A 21,353-nucleotide genomic window follows, 5' to 3' on the forward strand; every position below is an offset into this window, starting at 1 on the left:
AGGCAGACAGATCTCTGAGTTGGAAACCAGTCAGGAATGCAGAATAAAACTCTGTATCTCAAAAAGACAAATGAAAAACCAAACAAAATGGTGTTTGTGGGTGAGCGGGGTGGCTAGGCAGGTAAAGGTGCTTGCCATGCCAGTCCAGTGACTTGATTTGACCCTCAGACCATGAGTTGTCTTCTGGCCTCCATCATGTGCACCGAGGCACTGCTGCCCCCTCCCACACTCAGCACACACATCACCAGGCCTTAAATGCAGTTACAGCTGGAGAGATGGTTCCATGGTAGAGAGCACTAGCTGCTCCTCCAGAGGACCTGAGTTCGGTTCCCAGCACCCACATCAGGATCTTACAACCCTGTGAAGCTCCACTCCAGCAGGGCATCTGATGACTCAGTCCCTGCTCTGGTTTGCACTGGCATGCACACACACACACACGCACACACACACACACACGCACACACACACACGCACACACACACACACACACACGTCTTTAAAAAGATGGATATATGAAGAGAGTGGCAATCTGACTTAAATGAAATGTACCCATGTATCCATTACAGAAAATACAGGAGAAAGTAGGGTTTTGTTTGTTTTAGTCCTTAGCTCTGACAGGATAATGAGAGGCTGTGGACTAGCAGGAGTGAAGAGGGCATTGCAAGTGCCAGGGGCAAGCAACAGCATTGCCCAGTAGACTGGAGATGTAGCTGAGAGATCCAGCCCACCATCCTGACAGGCCAGACAGTGTTCCTAATGACAACTTGGCATCACCAAGAGTCCTGCTTCAGATTGTTAGAAAGAAGGGAATTGACTTTAGAGTCTAAGGAAATCACTAAAGTGACTTTTGCCTCCTAAACAGAATTGCAATAGTGATGCGGGGTTTCAGAACTCCCAGCTATGGGCCTAAGGCAACAGCAGATCACGGGGTCTCACGCTTCTTTCCTTCTAGATGTTACAGGGCTTTGTAGACCCAGCTTGTATAGTCCGGGCTGCTTCAACTCAGCCTCTTGAGTTGGAATTTCCGGGGGACACTGCCACCCTTTAAAATTATACATACTTTTTTCTCTTCTTGCTGGGTGGTGGTGGTGCATGACTTTAATACCAGCGCTCAGGAGGCAGAGGGAAGGGGGATAGCTATGAGTTTCAGGACAGTCCCACAGAGAAACCTTCTCTCAAAAAACTAAACCAAGCCAAACCTTCATTCTCCCTTACACTGTCCTCTCCCACACTGGGGCATCTAGAAACAAAGCAGACACTGAGAATGGCAGCCAAGGTCTTGCTCTTTATTGTCGTCCGCCCCCCCCCCTCCCACGGCCAGGTCGCCCTTGTCTGGCACAGTGTGCAGGTGGTGCGCCATCCTGCGGTGGCAGGCCATATCTCAGAGGCATAACTTAGCTCTCAGGGGTGGCCTGAGCTCTACCACAGGACAGCTGCAGCTACTACTGGACCAGCCTCAGCTTAGATGTCTTCAGCAGATGGGAGACTGGCCAGAGGTGGCAGTGCCATCTAAGTACTAGCAGCTTGCCTCCTCTGGTGGGTCTTGGGACTCCCAGGTGACAGGTGAGACACCCCGCTATACACACAAGTGGGAGTCTGTTCTGGCAGGGGTCAGGCAGGAATCCCTCCTGATCAGCAGGCTCAAGGCATCTGATCCTTGCTCCCCCACTGTTCCTCAGACCCACAGCCGCTGGACACCTGTTAGACCAAGTGTGCTGCCCAGCCTGGCATGGCAGCCTGGTAGAGGCACACAGAAGACCACATCCTGTGCTCATAGTAAGAAGCTGAGTCCCGGGGTCTCAGTCCTCCCAGGTTCACAGCTGTTGGGTGATTCTCTTCTACCCCTAGTTCCCTGGGCCATCCTCCAACCTGGGTACCTGAGGGTGGCCACTGCTCCCCCAAACCAAGGCTTATCCTCTCGATGCAATTCTCCTCTCCAGGTGACACAGAGCGGCCTCTCTGCCTAGCCTTCCAGTTCTGGCTGCCACTGCCTGCACGGGCACAGCCCCCTACAGGACCAGGCAAACGCTGCAGCTCTGAGACCAGGGCCCTCCAGGGCCAAGGCGAGGCTCCTCAAAGGTGGCTAGGGCAGGAGCAACTGTGCATGTGACATCATGGAGGAGGGGCGGAACTGGGTGACCCCAGCACGATGACCCCCGGGACTTGCTTTTCACCTTGTAGAGGTTGTGTTGTCCTTGGCCTGCAGGAACAGGCACCGACAGTGTCAGTGGATCCAGGCTTCGCAGCGGGCCAGGTGCCTGGCAAGGGCATGGCAGCTCTGGGTAGATGTTTACTGGGCGGAGCAGCTGTCTCGGACCCTGGTAGGTGGGCTTAGTTCCTCTCCATCCTGCAGAGGCCCTGGGAGCAGCTTCTCTCATTCATCTCATCCCTTGGCCAACTCTAGACAAACCTGTATCTCGCTGTGGTCTTGGACTAAAGTCAGGAGTCCTTGTCTGCTAACACTGTCAGAGGACGGCCCCTTTGACGCTTCCCTTTCTCCCTGGGGTGGCAGAAGTACAAGGGCTACGGCTGCCAGGATGGCAAAGAGTCTTTTCTGTCAACTCTCTCTGTAGCTCAGACAGTGGCACCTGGACCAGGCCTGGAGGACATGGCGGAAAAGGGTCCTTCAGCTGCAGGTGGCTCAGCGGTTACTCCAGCAGGAAGAGAGCTGGGTCCTTTCCCAGGTGGCTCTACCTCACCTCGCCTAGCCAGTCTTCCAAACAGTGTCACCTTTGGGCTGAGCCAGGGAGAGGGAAGGGGCTGTCCCTGCTCAGCACCCCGAGTTTCCTCATTCAGTAAGCCGATCAATGGTTACAAAGCACAATGGTTATCAGAGCCCTTGACTGGTGGCCGTAAGCCTAGCCCAGTGTCAGTCACTCAACCTGAGACTAGGCTGTTGGTGGCACTGGCTACCCATGCAGGCCTGGGTCATTTGCAGGTCACTGGGCACAGCTTCCCAGGCCACAAGTGCAGTCTATCCAGAGCCTGTATGTTTGGGCTGAGATACCTGGCAGTGAGGGCAGAAGAAAAAGCCTCTGGTTGAGATACAAAGAACATGGCTCAGGTGTCAGTCTGACAGGCCCAGTCAGGCCCTGGAGGGAGCCGAGACACATGTCCTTTCTTGTCTATCCCTGCTTCCAGGCCTTTGGAAAGTGGTATCGGCGCCTGGTAGCCAAGAGCCCACGAGAAGAACCAGACATAGCAGGTGTGGAGCAGAGCAGGGCCCAGCAGCAGCTGTGCTGTGAGCTACGTCACCCGAGAAACAAACAGAACTGGGCCAGGCCCACAGCTGGAGGCTCAGCTCCCAGAGCTCTGGGGGCACAATAAAAGAACATCCCTTCTTCCAGGCTGCTTTCCACTGTTGTCATCTAGGTCTAGGGGACAAAGGGAGAGGGAATCCCCTGCTCTATCTAAGTTGCTCTATGGACAGCTTCCTCCCCATCCCTGACTCAAACAGGACCAGCAGGCCGGGAGCCAGGCCTCAGGGGCAGCCATTTGTACCTGCCAGTCACTATCCCAGGCAGCGAGGCCTGAGGGCTGACTGGAGAGGAGGGCCAGGGACAGCTTCTAGGCTAGGCCGAACAGAGAAGACGGCAGCTGGCGGGAATGCCCACTCAGAAGGAACATAGCTGGGCCTTGCTCAATGAATCGCATCTCATCTCATGGGCTTGAGCAGAGAGCACGAGCCTCCTAAATGGGGCATTTCAGATCCAGTCAGAGCCTGGCTGCTTCCAGCCAGTCTAGCTGTTGCTGTCATGTGTGGAAAGATGAGGGGGCTCCAGGAGGCTTATGGCGCCTGTGCGTCTCTCTCTGTGGCATGGCTGTTGAGCAGCTCAAATGTGTCTTCCACCACCTGCCACAGGCAGTTGTCCAGCAGGAACTCGTTATCCACCAGGTTGACCAGGAAATAATTGTCATGGATGTACTGGATGATCATGCGGGACGGGGACTCCTCCTCATACAGTTTGCCCCACTGCTCAATCCACAGGGCAAAGGCCTCATCCTACATGAGGACACAGACACATGTGTGCAGGGTCAACAGGGCTACCACACCCAGGTCCTGGCTCCCGCTGTCCCCCCGAGGGCCACCCAGGGAAGAGCAAGGCAGTACCGCTCCAGGTGGCCCAGAAATAACTAACTTGCGGCCTCCCAGGCCAAGTTTATAGGTCCTAGGGTGCGTGTTTCAGACTACTGTCCGCCCAGAGCTCTCAAGGTAGCCAGGGTACACACCCACACACCCTCCCACCCACTAACCTTCCAGAACATGAAGCTAATGGGATCCACCACAGTAGGCTGGATGATCTCTCGACCAGGGAAGATGCCCCACGTAACGGCATTGGGCTGCAGCTCGGGGGCATTAGTGATGTTCTTCCCCTGGGAACAGAGGCAGGGTGATTGCAGCCCTACTGCTGGCGACCTCACCCAGCCTGTACTGCCCTCCTGGGTCTGCCCTCTACTTAAACCAGAGACTTAGAGGCATCCTGGGCTACTCTCCTTTCCCTGATCCCCTCCTGTGCTTATAATCCAGGCTGGCCTTGAACTCAAGATCCTCCAATGATTAGCTTCCCAGATGCTGGGGTTACAGACGTGTTCTGCCACAGCTGGCTTTGCTGCTGCTTCTCACCCAGGCCTACAACAGCAGTCCTGCTTTCTTCCTGGGCCACAAGGGCCTCTGACAATGTTCCCTGGTCCTTGCCACCCTCATAGTTGCCTGCTGTGATCTTTGTAAAAAGAAACGGAGGCAAGGCACTCTGCCACTGGGGAAAAGGCTCCCTTGTTTTTGGGTAGTCTCCAGGCCTCAGACAGGACATCAGCGCTCCTGGTCCTGGTGCAACACTGCCATGTCCTACTTGCACTTTCTCCAAGGCAGTGCAGCCAGAGCCTTGCCTTCTGCCCTTTTCCCAGCATGCCCTTTGCCCTTTGTTTATTCTTTGTCCTTAAAAAGATTCAGGCAAGGGTCTGGGGACGTGGCTCAATGAGGAAGAGCACTTGTTGCACAAGCTTAGCTCCGGTATCATGTGAGCAGCCGGGCATGGCTCTGTGTGTGCCTGCATGGGGTAGAGAGAGGACTGCAGAGGCCCATGCTGTCAACACAGCTCTAGCTTCAGTGAGAGATGCTGTTTAAAGGGATTAAAGCAGACAGTGATAGAGGAGGACATGGGACATCTTCCTTTGGCCCCCAGGTGAGTGTATGTGCACACAGACTCAGCTCACACAGGATCCCTTCTAGAAAAACCCTGGACCTCTCAGGTGTGACAACCCTCCTCAGGATCCTGTAGCATCCCATGTTGAACTGCCTTTCCTGCCTACACGGACTTGTTATTGCATATATTCATCTACCTCCCAGCCTGGGAGCTCTTTCAGGAGGCCTGCCTCCATCTGGTCCCCTTGTACAGTAAGCCTGGCCTGAGCATCTGGGGACTGTCAGGATAAACATATGGGTCTTCTCAAGCCCTGCTGCCATCTAAGCTGGGCGCTGGCTTACCTGCACATCCACGATGTGGTAGTTGACCCGGAGCTCGTACTTCTTCAGCACCTGCAGAAGGGCCTCCATGGTCTCAGGGGAGGTAAAGAACTCTAAGTAGGCCTGAGGGAGAAGACACCCATCACGTCAAGCCAGGCTCCTTGCCAGCTTCTCTTCCTTCTTTCCTCACCCTGCTCCAGGCGACCTCTGCATCTGACTAGCTCTGCCTACTGCATCAGCCAGATGCTATCCTCCTCCAAGTGTAGGACCCCATTCATACGAGTGTAGGTCACTGAGGCTCTGGGATTAGAGGTGTCACTGTGGACCAGGATGAACTGTGGAGTCTGGGTGAGCGCATAAGGAAAGAGGCTTCTCTGTCTGGAGTGGTCCCAAGGTACCAGCCATTGGATAATGGTGTGAGGAGCTGAAGAGAGCCACTCTGACAAGCTTGGGCTCAGGGAGGAGGCTGGCACAGGCTAGCCTCCCCATCTATTGGGTGACAATGCCACCAAAGGGCTGGGCAAGGCACTTCTGTCTGCAGATGCCTCTTTCCCTTCATTTTCTAGAATATTCAGAATACTGTAAGGTGGGTACTTTTGCCCAGAGAAGGAAGCCAGGTTTGGGGCTGCATCAAGGGAGACAGCAGAGCTGCCATCTAAACCCAGGTCTTCTGAGTCCAAGGCTCAGGCCATGCTGCGGAGTGTCACTTAGGCCTGGTAGGCCTGGGATTAAAGTGTTGATCTTGTTAGCAGCCAGAGCTCTGAGAGCTGTTTCCTTGTTCTTCCTCCAGGGAGAACACTTCATATGCTTTATTATATTTTGTCCCCAAAACATAAAATGCCCCCTCCTCCATTTTACACAGCGAACTGGTAAACCCAGGTGATCTGCTACTTGTTGCAGGGCCCAGGAGGGAAAGGCCAGGGCTCTATTGCAGTTTCTGGGGTGCCCTAAGCACTGGTCAGGACGAGTAGCATACCTTCTGGAAGACATAGCCCCCACTGGGGCCCCAGCCCACAACAGGGTCCGAGGACGGCTTCCCATTAATGTTGGGCTGAGAGTTGATGGTGAGGATGCCCAGCCTGTTGACCCGTAGCAGCTCCTCCTTCATCAGACTGGTTTCCGCTGCCAGGGGGTCATCGTTCCAGGGCAGGCAGGTTACCTGCAGGGCAAGGTAAGCCGAGCTAGGGCACCCGTGGGTCTGGGTTTTCTCGCCCCTGCAGTCACGGTGGAGACCCAGTCTGTCTCGCCTCCATGGGCTCCTCAGTGGGACTTCTTACCCCTTCCCTCCGCTGAGGTGCACACCCATAGGCGAGGAAACAGCCCAAAGCTGACAAGATTGGGGTGGGGACCCCAGTTACCCCGTCCCACCCCACTTACTATATAGCCATGTTGGTTTGGCTCTCCTGAGAGGTAATGTTCAAAGACTTCGAAAACGCTTTTCTCGCTGGTGAGCTCCTCACCCCACATCTTCAGCAGCTCCTCCCTGGGGGACTTGCTCTTCAGGTAGAAGAGGTAGTAGTCCTTCAGCTCCCCAAAGGCTGGCGAGGAGGAATTACCCCTGGCAAGAGTGTTGGGGTCAGGGCGCTCTCCTGTGAGCCCCACCCCCAACACCCTCCAGGCACCAGCGGTTTTTAGCAAGGAGTGGCTGTTGCCCTCACCAGCGGCCATTGGGAAACTCGTCCCAGTCCTGTGTACGGTAGATATAGCTTTTTGGTCTGGAGGCCCAGAAGATAGGGCGCACATATTCCTCCCGCCGCTTGGGATTTGCACTGACAGCCCAGGGCAGGGGACGTCTGGAGAGAAGGAAGGGGTAAAAGCCCAGAGATTAAGTGGAGTGAGCTAGACGAAGTCACCAAGCCTGGTCACTCAGCCTCACTGAGCCTCCACTACACGTGGAAGCCCTCTGAGGTGGAGGGTGGAACCCAGTGACCTCCTTGCCACTGTAGGGTTACTTTGCACCATTGCTGCTCGGCCTCCCCTGGAGTATTCCTCCAGATTCCACTTCTCACCTGGGATCCTCAGTCCACATGCCCAGTTGCTTTAGCACCTCCGTGGTAGCCACCTCACGATTGAGGGTATAGAAGTGGAGGCCCGGCACCAAGCCACTGTCCAGCAGCTCCCGGCACAAGTTCACAGCCAGCTCAATGCCATAGTTGCGGATGGCAGCATCGTTATCTTTGATTGGCTCAATTACATCCTTGATCTTCTGTGGTACTTCCAGCTTGGACAGTTTTACAAGCTGCCGAAGGGAGGTGTAGCCCTGTCCAAGACACAAGAGGTGTGGGGCCATCTCTAGCCTGTCTTCCAGCTTATTCCCTTTCTAGTCTCTGGCGAATTAGTTTCACGCAGAGACCTGGGGAAGCCAGGTGGTAATCCGGAGCGATGCTTGGCCTGCCCTGCTTTCTCCCTCCTTTGTAGACTCTGGGAGCTGCCTTCAGAATTCTTGCCATCAGCAAGCCCCTGGGCCCAACAGTGGTCACCTAATTCAGCTATTCCCAAAGCTCACTGACCAGTCACCTGCCAAACTTTAAGGTTTAAATTACAGATCCCATCTCCAGAATGCTGGGATTACAAGTGTATACCATCAGGGTCAGCTTAACCAAAATTTCTGATGAGAGTTATAATTACTTTCAAGGACATCTGTCAGCAGGCCAAAGCATAAGCCCTTTATACACCCCATTGTGTCTTAGGGGTGACAACTGACGTGACCAAATGCAGCATGTGGACAACACCTGGTGGGCATCGAGCGCGACTGAGGAAGGACTTCACTTGACCTGGAGCCCTGAGCCCCGGCCAGGACAGTGCCCTGGAGTGGGGGAACCAGGCCCTCCTGAGCCTCTCACCTGTATAGGGAAGATCCCGGGCAGGATGGGGCAGGAGATGCCTATTTCTGTGCAGGCCTTCACAAAACTGAAGAAGGTGTCGGCCTCAAAGAAGAGCTGGGTGATGATGAAGTCAGCACCTGCAGACACTTTCTCCTTCAAGTGCTTCAGGTCATCCTCAAAGCTCTTGGCCTCAGGGTGGCCTTTGGGGTAACCTACCAGTAGAGAGGAGACTGACCTCAGCCTACCTGCTCGAGGAGTGAAGACACCAGAGTGTCTGGGGCCTGGCACAGTCCTCAGCCCAGGCTTTGCATGCATGCCCCCCAGTAGCAGTGTGGGCAGCTGAATTGTGGTTGCCCAAGCCACGGCTGTGCCACAGAGCCTGTAGATGAGCCTCCAGGAGAGGGGCGGACTGTTCCAAATGTGACACTCTCCTGCCTCACTCAGGCAAATTAGGCCCGCACTTTGTAGCCACAGACCGAATGCCACATTCAATAGTAACACTAACTGAACTGTTTCTAGGGAGCCAGGGAGCCAGACTTTTAACTCACTGGAGCATTGGACAGAAGGCGTTGGTTCATGTTTTATTTTGTTTTGGCTTGGGTATTGAACCCAACATCTTATGCATGTTAGACAGCATTCAACTACTGAGCTTCATCTCTAGTTCCTCTGAGTAACAGAGATGGGGGTGAACGGGGGTTTGTTTCTTTGAGACAGGGTCTCTCTATGTAGCTATGTAGCTTTAACTGGCTTGGAACTCTGCAGATCAAGCTGATCCTGAATTCAAAGAGACTGACTGCCTCTGCACCCAGTCCTAACATTTTTTTTAATTAAAAAAAAAAAAGTATGAAGTTAGGCAATGGCACACCTTTAATCCCAGCACTTGGGAGGCAGAGGCAGGCGAATCTCTGTGAGTTTGAGGCAAGCCTGGTCTACAAAGTGAGTTCCAGGACAGACTCCAAAGCTACAGAGAAGCCCTGTCTCAAAATCAAAAATCAAAAAAATTAAAAAAGTATACATGGCACTAAAATCCCTCTGAGTCAGGATATTGAAAGGCTAAGAATTCTATTGTGGGAGCTGGTGAGATGGTCCTGTAGTTAAATTAGAAGCACTGGCTGCCCTTTTAGAGGACCCTTTTCTAGCCTCTGTAGGCACCAGGCATGCACACAGTGCACAGACATACATGCAGGAAGGGCAAACATACATATAAAATAATTTAAAAACTCACATTATATAAATAAGAATTTAAGAAAGTGACATTTTGCTTCAAGAAATGGACAGAGGGACTAGAGAGATGGCACAGCAGTTAAGAGTGCTTACTACTTTTGAAGAGGACCTGGGTTTTTCCCCCAGCACCTCTATCATGGCTCAAAACCTTTTGACCTCTATGGACACTGTGCACACATGGTGCACGTACACATAACATTAAACACCATATTAAACAAATATATTTAAAAAACAAACAAAGGACAGACTATAATAACTACTTTCCAGTGTCCAAAGATCACAGAAAGAATTCACTTGGTTGCATGTCCTGCTTGCCATCCTCTTCTGAAGGCAGAATACACATCAGTTTCAATCCCACAAAAAGCTTCCTGTAGGGCTGGCAAGACTGCTCAGTGAGTAGAGGCACTTTCAAGCAAGCTTGATGACCTGAGTTCAATCCCCAGATCTCACAATGTAGGAGAGAACAAGTCCCTAAGAGTTGTCCTTTAGCCGGGCGGTAGTGGTGTACACCTTTGGTCCCAGCACTCAGGAGGATGGATCTCTGTGAGTTTGAGACTAGGTTGGTCTATGGAATGAGTTCCAGGACAGCCAAGGTTACATAGAGAAACTCTGTCTCAAAAAATCAAAACAAAAGAAAAAAGAAAAAAAGAAAGAAATCCTGAGCCGGGCGATGGTGGCGCACTCCTTTAATCCCAGCTCTCGGGAGGCAGAGGCAGGCGGATCTCTGTGAGTTCGAGACCAGCCTGGTCTATCTACAGAGCTAGTTCCAGGACAGGCTCCAAAGCCACAGAGAAGCCCTGTCTCGAAAAAAACAAACAAACAAAAAAAAACAAACAAACAAAAAAAAAGAAATCCTGTCTTTGAAAAAAACAAAAATCAATAAACAAAGAAATAAATAGTTATAAATAAAAAAGAAAAGACAAAAAGGACCCAAGAGTTGTCCTTTGTGAATGTCATGTTACATGCCTGTGTATGTTTGCATAGACATATAAACACTCACAAAATAAAGAGGCAAAATATTTTTTTCTCCTACAGTCTGATTACACTGGAGTGTGGGGGATAGGACAATGGGATGACCATGAGCTGAGCATGCAGAAAATGGGGTTCTCAAATTGCACAGAGGTTCTCTAAGCCCACTGGTGGCTTTGTGAACTCTATGATCCCTCCTTTCAATGACCAAACTCACTAGCAGCCTAGCACAGACAGAGAGGCAGGAAGGCGCAGCCTGGAGGCAACCTCAGAGACTGAGAGCCCCCTCTGCCTGAGCTCCACCAGGAGCAGAGCTACGTAGAGAGCTAGCCTGAACTGGAGCTGTCTGGAAGCCAAGCTGCTTTACTCTGATAAGGACATTTGGTTCTTAGGAAACCAGCCACCAAGGACAGATACAAAAACTATTGTTTCAAGACAGAAAAACCAGGAGATTAGGCAGCAGAACTTCAGCTTTGAATAAGCTCTCTCTCCAGTGGGAAACCCCGAACCACACAGCTGAGCAGTCTGAGCATTGCCGGGGAAATCCATACTTCAAGAAAATTGTCCCGCATGACTTGGGGCTTTGCTCACTTTGCTATGTTCTTTTCCTTCCATGACCAGCTTGGTAGTTTTAAAGTGTTTTGTTTGTTTACTTTTACTTTTGTGTGTAAGTGTGCCATGTGTGTAGGTGCCAGTGGAGACCAGGGCAGGGCACCAGATCCCCTGGAGCTGGAGTTAATGGGTGTCTGTGAATCCCAGGGTATGGGCGCTGGGACAGAACTCTGGTTCTCTACTGGAGCAGCAAGCATCAGCTCCTGAACTTTAGCTCCAAGTCTGCTCCCTCTTCACCCACCAGTTCCACCACTCTAAAACAGGCAAAGCACAGGACCACGTGACAGCTCCCCACCACCTCACACCCACAGCTAGTGCACGTCTACGCAGCCCCCAGGTAGCTGCATCCAGGCCAGTAGGGACAGTGGCAATCAGAACAGCTGGCAGTGCCTGCTCCCCCGAATTCTTGAGCAGTGTTTCCCAATCTTAGCCAGCTATGCAGCCTGCTGAGAGGAGCACAATCAGACACTGTTGCAGGGGGGCTGGAGAGAGCCCCAAGTCATGCAGGACAATTTTCTTGAAGCTGCAAACCTTATTTTTAAATTATATTAAGGGCCCATGAGATGGCTCAGTCGGTGAAAGTCTTGCTGTCAAGTCTGACCACTTGAGTTTAAATCCCAGAACCGACACGATGGCAAGAGAACTGACTTCTGAGAGCTGGCCTCTTACCTTCCTAGTGTGTACACTCACACACACAGAGTAAATAAAATAAATTTTACTGCTTGGTATATTACTCTACAATGTAAGCACTCATCTGCTTATTTTCTTGGTGCTGGAAGAGAACCAGGAAACTTACACACACAAGGCAAGCTCTCCACCAGACTACAGCTCCAGCTCTGGGTTTCTAAGACAAGTTCAGGCTGGCCTTGAACTCCTGTCCTGTCCTCCTCCTCTATCCACTTCCCCATCCCTTAGTGAAGGACCAGAGCTGAGCCAGTGTGAGCCTCACTTCCTATGAATGCAGAGCTAACACTGAGAACAGTCAGGGCTGGGGGCGTCTGGAGCTGACACTGTACACACAGAAGCAGGACTCATACATAGGGCAGTGTGTCCATGAGGGCGGCTCCCACAGCAGATGCACAGTGAAAAGTCAGCCCCTGGACCCTGGTACAGAGGGAATGAAGAAGGGCCTCAGTTCCTGACTCCTTTCAGGGCCTAATGAATCTCCTAGCCCCGGAGTACACACACACACACACACACACACACACACACACACACACACTCTACCAGTGAGAAGGTGGGGCATGAAAGGCAGAGGAGAGGTAGGAGGGGAAGTGTCAGGAGTGGGAACGGTGTGCCTGGCAGCGGGTGGCAGGATGCACACAAGAACAGTACAATTCGGTTCTCCTCTGTACTCCCCCATCTGCATCTACCCGATCCCCATGTCCTGAACAGAATTCTGGCTGGCTTTCCGCTTATCTTGTCCCATCTCTGACCCCACTCACCTGCCACGCAGATGTCAAAGTAGTCGCCAAACTCGCTCCGGATGTGCTTCACCAGGTCTGTGGCGCAGTTGAAGCCGCCTTCCTCTGCTTCCCAGTGGTCACCTACGGGGTCTGTAGGGTTGCTGGAGGTCACGGTCACTGGGTGTCCCCTGACCTCCAGAGTCTTCTGGTTCCCTTCACCTACCCCTACACTTGGCTGTGGGTTCCTCAAAAACAGAGACTCTCTATTGTGCAAGTCTAGCCCGACACCTGGCAAGCAGGAGGTGGAGGGTGGTGGTCAATTGTCTACTAAGGCTGACTCTGCAGGTGGCCCTGTGGGTGATGGGATCAGGGGAGGTGTGGCTCTCCACTGAGCCTGGAGTGTCAGGGGCTCTGGCCTGGCCCTGATGCCAGCTGTGCTCAGGTCCCTTCTCCCATCCCTTTGCTCTCTCAGAGCTCCTGAATTCTGGTGGGTTTTCTACTCATGGAGTCTTGTGGTGAGGAGAGGCCACAGACCCCTCCATCCATCAGGCTCCCACTTCCCACAGCTGAGCCACCTGAAGACAGGATGCACCCAGGTGCTCCTGGGAAATGCCAGCACAGCACGCTATGGCCAGACCAGACAGGGCAGAGTCTGATGGCACTGTGTAGTGGGTGCAGAGGGTTATCAGGCACCAGCCACATCCTGACTGAACTAGATCCAGGTCAAGAGGTGGAAGCCCATGGTGGACTCATTACCCACAATGCTCACTGATCCTCCTGCAGCAGCAGACCCCGAATGTGTTTACAGTGTACACTTTTCCCAGGGGAAATAAGAACTTTTCTGGGGACAGGAGAAGCCTTCAGGAAAGGAAGAACCCAGAAAGGAGGGGTCCTGGCGCCACACCTCCCCTCAGTGCCATTATGTTCTTCAGGCCGAGCTCCTTGGCTCGACGCAGATGGCCTGTGATCTCCTCCTGGCTCTGCTGGCAGCAGGTCACGTGCAGGATGGTCTCCAAGCCACAGTAGTTGACTGCTGTGCTGGCGATCATCATGGAGGAGGTCTCTTTGTCTGAGCCAGGGTCTCCAGCGGGGTGCCAGGTAACATCTAGGAAGAGGGGGCCCCCTGCTGCCATCCGGTCAAACCTGTAGGGGATTTCTTTCTTAAGTTTGGGTTCCTGGGGGAACAGCAGGCTCACTCACCCTCCCTGGGGTGAGGGGTTGTGGGGGAAGAGCTGGAGCAGCACAGACCGCAAGCTGTTCTCAGAGCCCTGTGTCTACTTCCCAGGCACATCACCTAATAATAATCGCCCTGAGCCACAGTGACTTCGTTTAGAAGATGTGGCAGATAACAGTACCCTCTCCACGTCTGCGAAGGTACTGGGTCAGACGGCTGTGCAGCACTCAGAGAAGAGCCTGAGCTCAGTGAGTGGCGGGGAACAACGTGTGAACTTTATGCTTCTCAGAGTGCGAGCACACTCACTGGTTTTGGGTGAGTTTAGGGTCTTGAAAGTTGAGAGTTTGGGATTCTGGCAGGGCATTGGCAGGCATAGGGCCTCACTTAAGAAAAGGCAGAGAGAGAGAGATCAGCAGATGCAGTTTTCTCCTGTATTGCAGAGCAAGGCTGGGTTCCTGAACTAGATTCAAAAGAAGGCTTCTTAGACGGGCAGTGGCCTTTAATCCTAGTACTCGGGAGGCAGAGGCAGATGGATCTCTGTGAGTTCGAGGCCAGCCTGGTTTACAGAGTGAGTTCCAGGACAGCTAGAGGTGGTGCACAGAAAACCCTGCTTATGTTGTGTTAGGGATCAAACTTAGGGTTTCCTGCAAGCTACACACTCATTCCATCAACTTAGCTACATCCTCCCTACCCACCCCCAGTGAAGACAAGGTATCATTATGTAACCCTGGCTGGTCTGCACTCACCGTCATCCTCCTGCCTCTGAGCACCGCTATGCCTGTCTTTCCTTTCTCTTTGTGACGCTGGGGACAAAGCACAGGGGCCTAGCAAAGCACTCTCCGACTTGAAGAAAGGAACTGAAATTCAAAGAGTGCCACCACGAAGCGTGCCTTTCCTGATTTGGAAACACACGCCCTGTGTCCAGCTAGCTCAGCACAATCCCTGCTGTTGCTGTTTGTTGACTTCCTAAGCTCCTTGTGAGCCAGCCCCACGTTCTGCCAAAGAATGTGGCCTGGGAATGAACATTTTTGGCCTGCTCAGGAGTGTGTCCAAACATATCTAATGCTGCCTCAGAGGGACTTTTGCAGACAAGAAGTTGTAAGTTAAAACTCCCTGTCTCGCCTCTGCTTCTTCCTGCCTCCCCTCTCCAGTGCCTTTTCCTGCCGGGTTAAAGGGCAGCTCATGTTCCCCTCCACTGACCCCCAATACTTAACCTCCCTCCCTACTCACCTTGAGATGAGGTTAACAGCTCCCTCAGCAGTCCGAGGAGGGAAGAACTCCAGGGAGAACCACTTGTCACCGGAGTCCATCCTGCGCCTCATCTTCTCGCGGAGTCTCTCGTGCCGCTCTGGGTCCAGGCTGGGCGTGGAACATCTCGAGCTGTCCTTGGAGCTCTCGCTGCCACTGCTGCTGCCCTCGTTCACCATGGCTGGGTTCCTGCTGTACAGGGTGGGGGCCGGAGGCATCAGGGGGCTGGTCGCCAAACCCCATGTACACCCAACTCCTGAGCAGGCAGCTCCAGTGGAGAACGCTGCTCAACACAGGAAGGCAGCCGACAAGGGCGAAGCTCACACGGCTCCTACCCAGAGGCTCCATGCACTCTGCCCCCCTGCTGTCGTCTGGCTTCTCTGTGAGATGACCTCCCACTAGGCACTGAGCCGCTCTTGGATCCTCCAGCTCAGGAATCCTTGGTGACAGCTACCTGATAGAGGGTGGCACAGAAAGCCTCACACGGCCAGCCTCTGAGGCCCACATTCCTAGAGATGGGTAACAGTGGCCAGCAGGGAGGACCCTGGCTTCGCGATGGTTCATCTCAGTCAGCCTAGACTCGAGTGGGGAAGGAACAGGGAACCTTTCCTGGAGGGTGTGCGCAAATGGGCGGAGCTGCGACAAAGAGCCCTGAGCTAAAGCTGGGGCCAAGCAAAGGGGCGGGAGTAAGGTTTCTAGAGCGGAGAGAAGGCTCAGGCGCCAGTCAAAGAAGCCGCTGAAGGATGGGGGGAGGGGAGAATGTAGGCAGGCTGGGACTGCAGGGGTTGGTGGAGATTAGGCCACTAGCCACTCAGGGTCACTGGGTTTCCCCCTCCAAAGAAAGAACAGATCACAGCCGCTGGCCCCGCCTGGAACACAGTCGAGGCTGTGAGCAGCATGGCCAGGCAGCCTGATTTCCCGAGTTCATGCTACTCCACAAAACAAGGTTGTGCTGTGAGCTAGAACTTGACCGAAATCACTAAGGCTAGGGATTTGTGTCCAGCTCTGAACAAAGGCTGTCCCGTATGTTCCTGAGGTCAAAGGAATCAGTGACCACAGTGCCGCCGCATACGCGGTCCTGGTCACCGCAGTCGCAGCCTGGCTGACAGGGCAGGGAGCCACATTGCAGTCTGGTCAGGAAATGACAGACGTCTGAAGACAAAACAAACACGACCGCTGCACAGGAGTGGGCAAACACGGTAGTGGAGATCTGTGCCGCAGCGACGCGGAGCAACAGAGGAACAGCCAAGTCAGGCTCGTTCCTTTCCAGAAACTTCCACCTCTAAGTCAGTGTACCATTTTGGGTCTTAGCCTCAAGAATTGGAAAAAAAATTTCACGTTTCCTTCCTCTCTTAAGGCACAGAAGACGGGTCAAGGAGCCAGTTCTAAAAGCTCTGCCCTGGCTTAGTGCCAGTGCTATGCCCTGTGTGTTTAGGCCAGCTTTGTTCTCACCTAAAACCGCCAGGTTCTCATGGAGAGTGAGGAAGAAGAAGGTAACCTTACATGTCAGCCACGACCTTTCTCCTCATTCTCAAGGCCGAAACAAACCCTATGGAGCTGACTCCCGCAGCAAACTTCTCCAAGATTTAAGTTTTTGTTTTGGGGGACAGCTTTGGAGCCTGTCCTGGAACTGGCTCTTGTAGACCAGGCTGGCCTTGAACTCAGAGATCTGCCTGCCTCTGCCTGATTTAAGCATTTCTAATTCGTGCCATATTTCAACTAACAGCCACCAACTACCCTTTAGTTGACCTCCCACAAGGTTGAGACTGTGGCCTAACAAGTTTGTTTAGCCTTCTGCTCTGCTGTTGGCCCCTTGCCTGAGACCAGGACCAGAGAGATCCAGTGCCCGGTAGAGTAGTGACAGCCAGTACTCACTGAGTCCTAATGGCCAGGGCCTCCACACTGGCCTCAAGATGCCCCTCTGCCACCTACTAATCACTGACTTAACAGCCCTACCACTCCCAAAACTGTTGCAATGGACATACGTGCACTGGAGGACACTGTGGGCACCTGGGTGACAAAGCCAGTGGTTCACCACTCCTCTCCAGATCCTGCCAGGGAGGCAGGTTTAAAAAAAAACAACTGGCAGCCAGCAAGGTGGTGGTGGCACACACCTTTAATCCCAGCATCAGGGAGGCAGGGGCAGGCGAATCTCTGTGTGAGTTCAAGGCCAGCCTGATCTACAGGTTTGTTCCACAACAGGCTCCAAAGCAACACAGAGAAACCCTGTCTTGAAAAATCAAAAAAGAAAAAAGAAAAAAAAAAAGAAACTGGCAGCCAAGCGTGGGAGCGCACACACTAAACCCCAGCTCTCAGGAAGGAGAGGCAAGCACTGAGTTCTAGACCAGTCTGGTCTACAGAGAGTTCCAGGACAGTCAGGGCTGCACAGAGAAACCCAGTCTCGAAAAACAAAACAATGATAGACAGACACTACAGAGCTAGAATACAGACAGACACTATGGCTGGCAACCAACCACCTTGATGCTGGGTGGCCTGAGAGGACGGGAATCGGGTCACCTGGTCAGTGGGTCACAGGCCTGGACGGGGATGCGAGTCCCAGACGGCTCCTGAGGCCGGATCACTGCCTCAGATCCAGGACTCCTTTAACCTTGGGATACTTTCGTGCGGTAGGGAGGCTGGGATGACAGCCTCTAGAGGGGCCTTAGGTTGCAGGAGCGACCGGAACCTTCAAGAGCAGAGCGCAGGACGGGCCAGCCCCCAACTGCCGGCCCACAAGGAGGCGAAGTGACACATTTCTCCAATCGGCGAATTCCTCCGCGGCGTCCCAAGCCTCTGAGCCTCTCACCGTCCTGTCAGAACCTCGGCGGTCGCGGCGCCATCTCCCTAGCACAGGAGGAGGAGGCGGAGCGCAGCTGCCGGTTGCCAAGGGAAACAGGACAAGAGGTAGGCGGAAGTTCAAAGAGAGCGACAGGAAGTCCCGCCCCAACATGGCCGCGCCCGGCGGTCTCTTGGGAAGCCGGCTTAGTACTGCGTCATGTGACGCGAGCTCTCGCCCCACCCGTCTACAGCCACTCCCTGTCTCCCGTCCCTAAACTCGAGAGGGCCACGTGACCCTCCCGGGGCCAGTCACGTGAGGCGCAGATCCTGGGTGGGAGGGGGGTTGGCCTAGGGGGTCCAGAGTGGCAGGAAAGGAGGAAGATGGCGGGGTGCAGGGGGTCTGTGTGCTGCTGCTGCAGGTGGTGCTGCTGCTGCGGTGAACGCGAGAGCCGCACCCCCGAGGAGCTGGTGAGCGGCGGCGGAGCTGGGGAGGGGGCAGTCGCTACGGGATGACAAGAGGCGTTGCCGGGGGTGGGGCCGAGCCGAACCGCGCCGGCAGGTGGCTGCGGGTGGGGCCCTGGGGACCGCTGCCTCGGCTCTGCGAGCATCCGCCTTGCTTCGCGTGCTGAGTCCGAGTTCTTTTCTCATCCCCTCTTTCTGGAGCCAGAGGGGGGGATCTCGGCCAGCTTGGGTTAATGCCGTCCGTGTTTTTCTTTTATTTGCATCGGAAAGGAGGTTTGAATGAAGCAAGCATTTTGAGAATGAGGCCTTTTGCAGGGCTTGATGCTTGTGTAGCTGGTTTAGTTTCTCCAGGCATTTCTTATTCTGTCCTCCACTCTTTCTGGGTCACTGATGATCCCGGCTTTCCCCTGCAAAGCAACCTGGGAAAACTTGAGTTGTGTTCTCAGAGTTGACACGTTCCCGCTGCTTTCATGTTCCGTGTGCTGTCTAATGAAACCCGAATTTTGTCCTCACTAAGCTGCCATCAGACATCTTTCAGATGTCCTGAAGGTGAGCGCTGTGATTGGGAGAATGTGTCAATCAGTAGACATGTGGAGCTCAGCTAGTGACTAAATACCATCCCAAATGTGTTTCTGAAATTTTGTTCCTCTTTGATGATGGCTCCCGCTGACTTAGATGTTAGTAAGACTCCCCTCCTTCCACCCGTAACCAGTCAAAGGTCTCCATTCTGTGTATCTGTTTTTCTAGACCATCCTTGGGGAGACACAGGAAGAGGAGGATGAGATCCTTCCGAGGAAAGACTATGAGGTGAGGTATTCGGATGCTGTCTTGGGTGATTGAAGTAGTGAGAGGCCTGGCCCCTTCAGACCTCCAGCCAGAGATGCTCTTTGACCTTCTGTCCTCAGGTGTGAGTGGGGCAGAGATAACTGACCTGGGAATGCCACCTAGCAAGTCCATTCCCTCCTTAACCCCCACACAAGGTCTGGTGTTAATGCCTGGATACAGAGCGTGTTTGCCGTTAAACTTTTACCCCAGGGTTGAAGCTCTTTACTGTGAGTGCTCGTGACAGAGGCGGGTTTGCGAGCTGTTAGGAGGCCTTGCCTCTCTTCATTCTGGCCTTTTGTTTTGTTTTTTAACACTGGGTTTCCCTGTGTAGCATTGACTGTCCCTGGAACTCGCTCTGTAGCCCAGGCTGACTTTGAACTCACAGAGATCCACCTGCCTCCTCCTCCCAAAGTGCTGGGATTAAAGGTTGCGCTACCACTGCCTGGCTCATTCCAGCTTTTTTAATTTTTGGTTTTTCAAGACAGAGTTTCTCAGCACAACCGCCCTTGCTGTCCTGGAACTCACTCCGTAGACCAGCCTGGCCTCAAACTCATAGAGATCTGCCTGCCTCTGCCTCCCAAATGTTGGGATTAAAGGTGTGTGTGCCACCACCTCTGGACTCTGACCTGTTCTTGATTATAGTTTCCAGTTTCAGGTATGGGACTTTTAAGAGCGTGGGGCCAGTGTTGTGGTGCCTCTTTAGTCCAGCACTGGGCTTGAGAGTCTGAGGGGGGAAAAAATCCCTCTGGGAGCCCACAAAGGCTGCTTCATCAACCCTGTCCTTACCAAGACTGTCACTCCTATCTGTAGCTCACTTGCCTTAGGCTGATAGCCTCCTCATGTGAATTTTATAGGTAAATGTTTTTTCCGGCAAATCTTTAATATTTCCCAATTGACCATCTTCACATATCAGCTGTGGAGAGCATTGTGTATGCCAGAGCAAATCCGTTCTGATACTTAATCAGGAAAGTCTGCTCAGCGAAGGCTCGACTAGAAAACCCTTCTGTTGAAATGTTGCCTATGGTGGAATATTTCTGTAAACCAAAAAAAAAAAAAAAAAAAAGACAGAAACCCAAAACTCTTGTTAAAAAAAATGTGTGTGTGCGTATAAAAAAAATTTTTTTTTTTTAATTTGAGGCAAAGTTTCATGTTGCCCAGGCTGGCCTCAAACTTTTTATTCATAGCCACAAACAGCAAGACAAGATGTACAAAGCTTATTGGAAAAAAGTTGCAAGGGAACAAAAGAAGATAATGGGAGGTTGAATATCATTAAAATATATTATGTAAATGAATGAAAATAATTAAAACAAAATACTGATGATTTCAACTGTGGAGCTGAGGGAGATGGGGGAGTTGTTCATTCCCCAAACCAAAGAACAATATATATAGCAGAAATAAAAGGTTAGTCCCAGCAGAGCAGACCAGCCTCTGCTGGACATGGTCATAGATTCCCCAGTACCTTATACCAGCTGAGGTTCCCTGGGGTTGCCCTTGCTTCTAATTCCCCTTGGCAGCTTGACTGAGGTATTCAGGCACAGGTCGTGCAGTTCATCCAGTAAAGTAGACCATTCCAGCTGGGCATGGTGGCGTACGCTTGTAATCCCAGAGACAGAGGCAGGTGGATCCAACTTGGTCTACAGAATGAGTTCCAGGACAGCCAAGGCTTTTATACAAAAAAAAAAAAACCCTGTCTCAAAAAGCAAACAACAATAAAACGTAGCTCGTTCCATGTGGTTCTTAGTGTATCTACAGAAGTATACAACAGTCACTCATCTATTTTAGAACACTGTCTTCATCCCGGAAGGAAATCTGTACTCATTAACAATCACTGAACATCATTCCTCTTCCCCTGACGGAGCAGCTGCTATGTTTATTTGGGGGTGGGGAATGACATTTCCTTGTTTTCTTTTAAATTTTAAAATTTATTATTAGGGGCTGGAGAGATGGCTCAGCAGTTTAGAGCACTTTTCCAGCGGTCTTGGGTTCCATTCCCAGCACCCACATGGCTGCTCATAACGGACTGTAGCTCCAGTTCCAGGGGGATCTGATGTTCCCTTCTGGACTCTGTGGGGAATTGGCATGCATGTGTGGTGCGCATATATGCATGCGGGCAAAGCGTTCACACATATAAAATATAAAATCTAATGCTGTTTCCGAGAGGTACTGTGTTTGAGGGTCAGATGGAGGTCGGAGAACAGCTTTGGGGAGTCAGTTCTTCACACATTACTCACTGAGCCATCTAGTCAGCTTTTTGTTTGTTTGTTTGACTGGTTTTTCTTTGTGTAACAGCCCTGGCTGTCCTGGAACTCACTCTGTAGACCAGGCTGGCCTCACATTCACAGGCATTTGCCTCAGCCTCCTGAGTG

At 52.5% G+C, this 21,353-nt stretch overlaps 2 protein-coding genes across 6 annotated transcripts in view; one reads left to right on the forward strand and one right to left on the reverse strand.

The window, feature by feature from the left end:
- Positions 1–615: 615 nt before the first annotated feature.
- Positions 616–17,796, reverse strand: LOC121447985 (methylenetetrahydrofolate reductase). Of its 5 annotated transcripts, none has more exons than XM_041651456.1 (12): positions 17,609–17,796; positions 14,905–15,114; positions 13,405–13,643; positions 12,540–12,650; positions 8,308–8,501; positions 7,474–7,724; positions 7,123–7,257; positions 6,842–7,022; positions 6,441–6,623; positions 5,486–5,587; positions 4,255–4,374; positions 616–4,003 (listed from the first exon to the last, which is right to left on the reverse strand). In XM_041651456.1, exons 2-12 carry the CDS (start codon positions 15,099–15,101, stop codon positions 3,788–3,790), a joined length of 1,929 nt encoding a protein of 642 aa, XP_041507390.1. In that variant the 5' UTR covers positions 15,102–15,114; positions 17,609–17,796; the 3' UTR covers positions 616–3,787. The 5 variants fall into 5 exon arrangements, with proteins under 5 accessions (XP_041507390.1, XP_041507389.1, XP_041507388.1 ...); XM_041651455.1 differs by having other exon boundaries at positions 14,905–15,111; positions 17,440–17,796; XM_041651454.1 differs by having other exon boundaries at positions 17,440–17,796.
- Positions 17,797–18,027: 231 nt separating this feature from the next.
- Positions 18,028–21,353, forward strand: part of LOC121447984 (chloride transport protein 6) — a 33,044-nt gene continuing 29,718 nt past the window's right edge. The window contains exons 1-2 of the mRNA XM_041651450.1: positions 18,028–18,168; positions 18,910–18,969. Coding sequence (XP_041507384.1) covers positions 18,082–18,168; positions 18,910–18,969 — 147 coding nt within the window. The 5' untranslated portion in view covers positions 18,028–18,081. The remainder of the gene's footprint in view (positions 18,169–18,909; positions 18,970–21,353) is intronic.

This window comes from Microtus oregoni, unplaced genomic scaffold (assembly GCF_018167655.1).
Source record: "Microtus oregoni isolate MIOR12 unplaced genomic scaffold, Mior012 000005F_ref0000423, whole genome shotgun sequence".
NCBI classification, from domain to species: Eukaryota; Metazoa; Chordata; class Mammalia; order Rodentia; family Cricetidae; genus Microtus; species Microtus oregoni.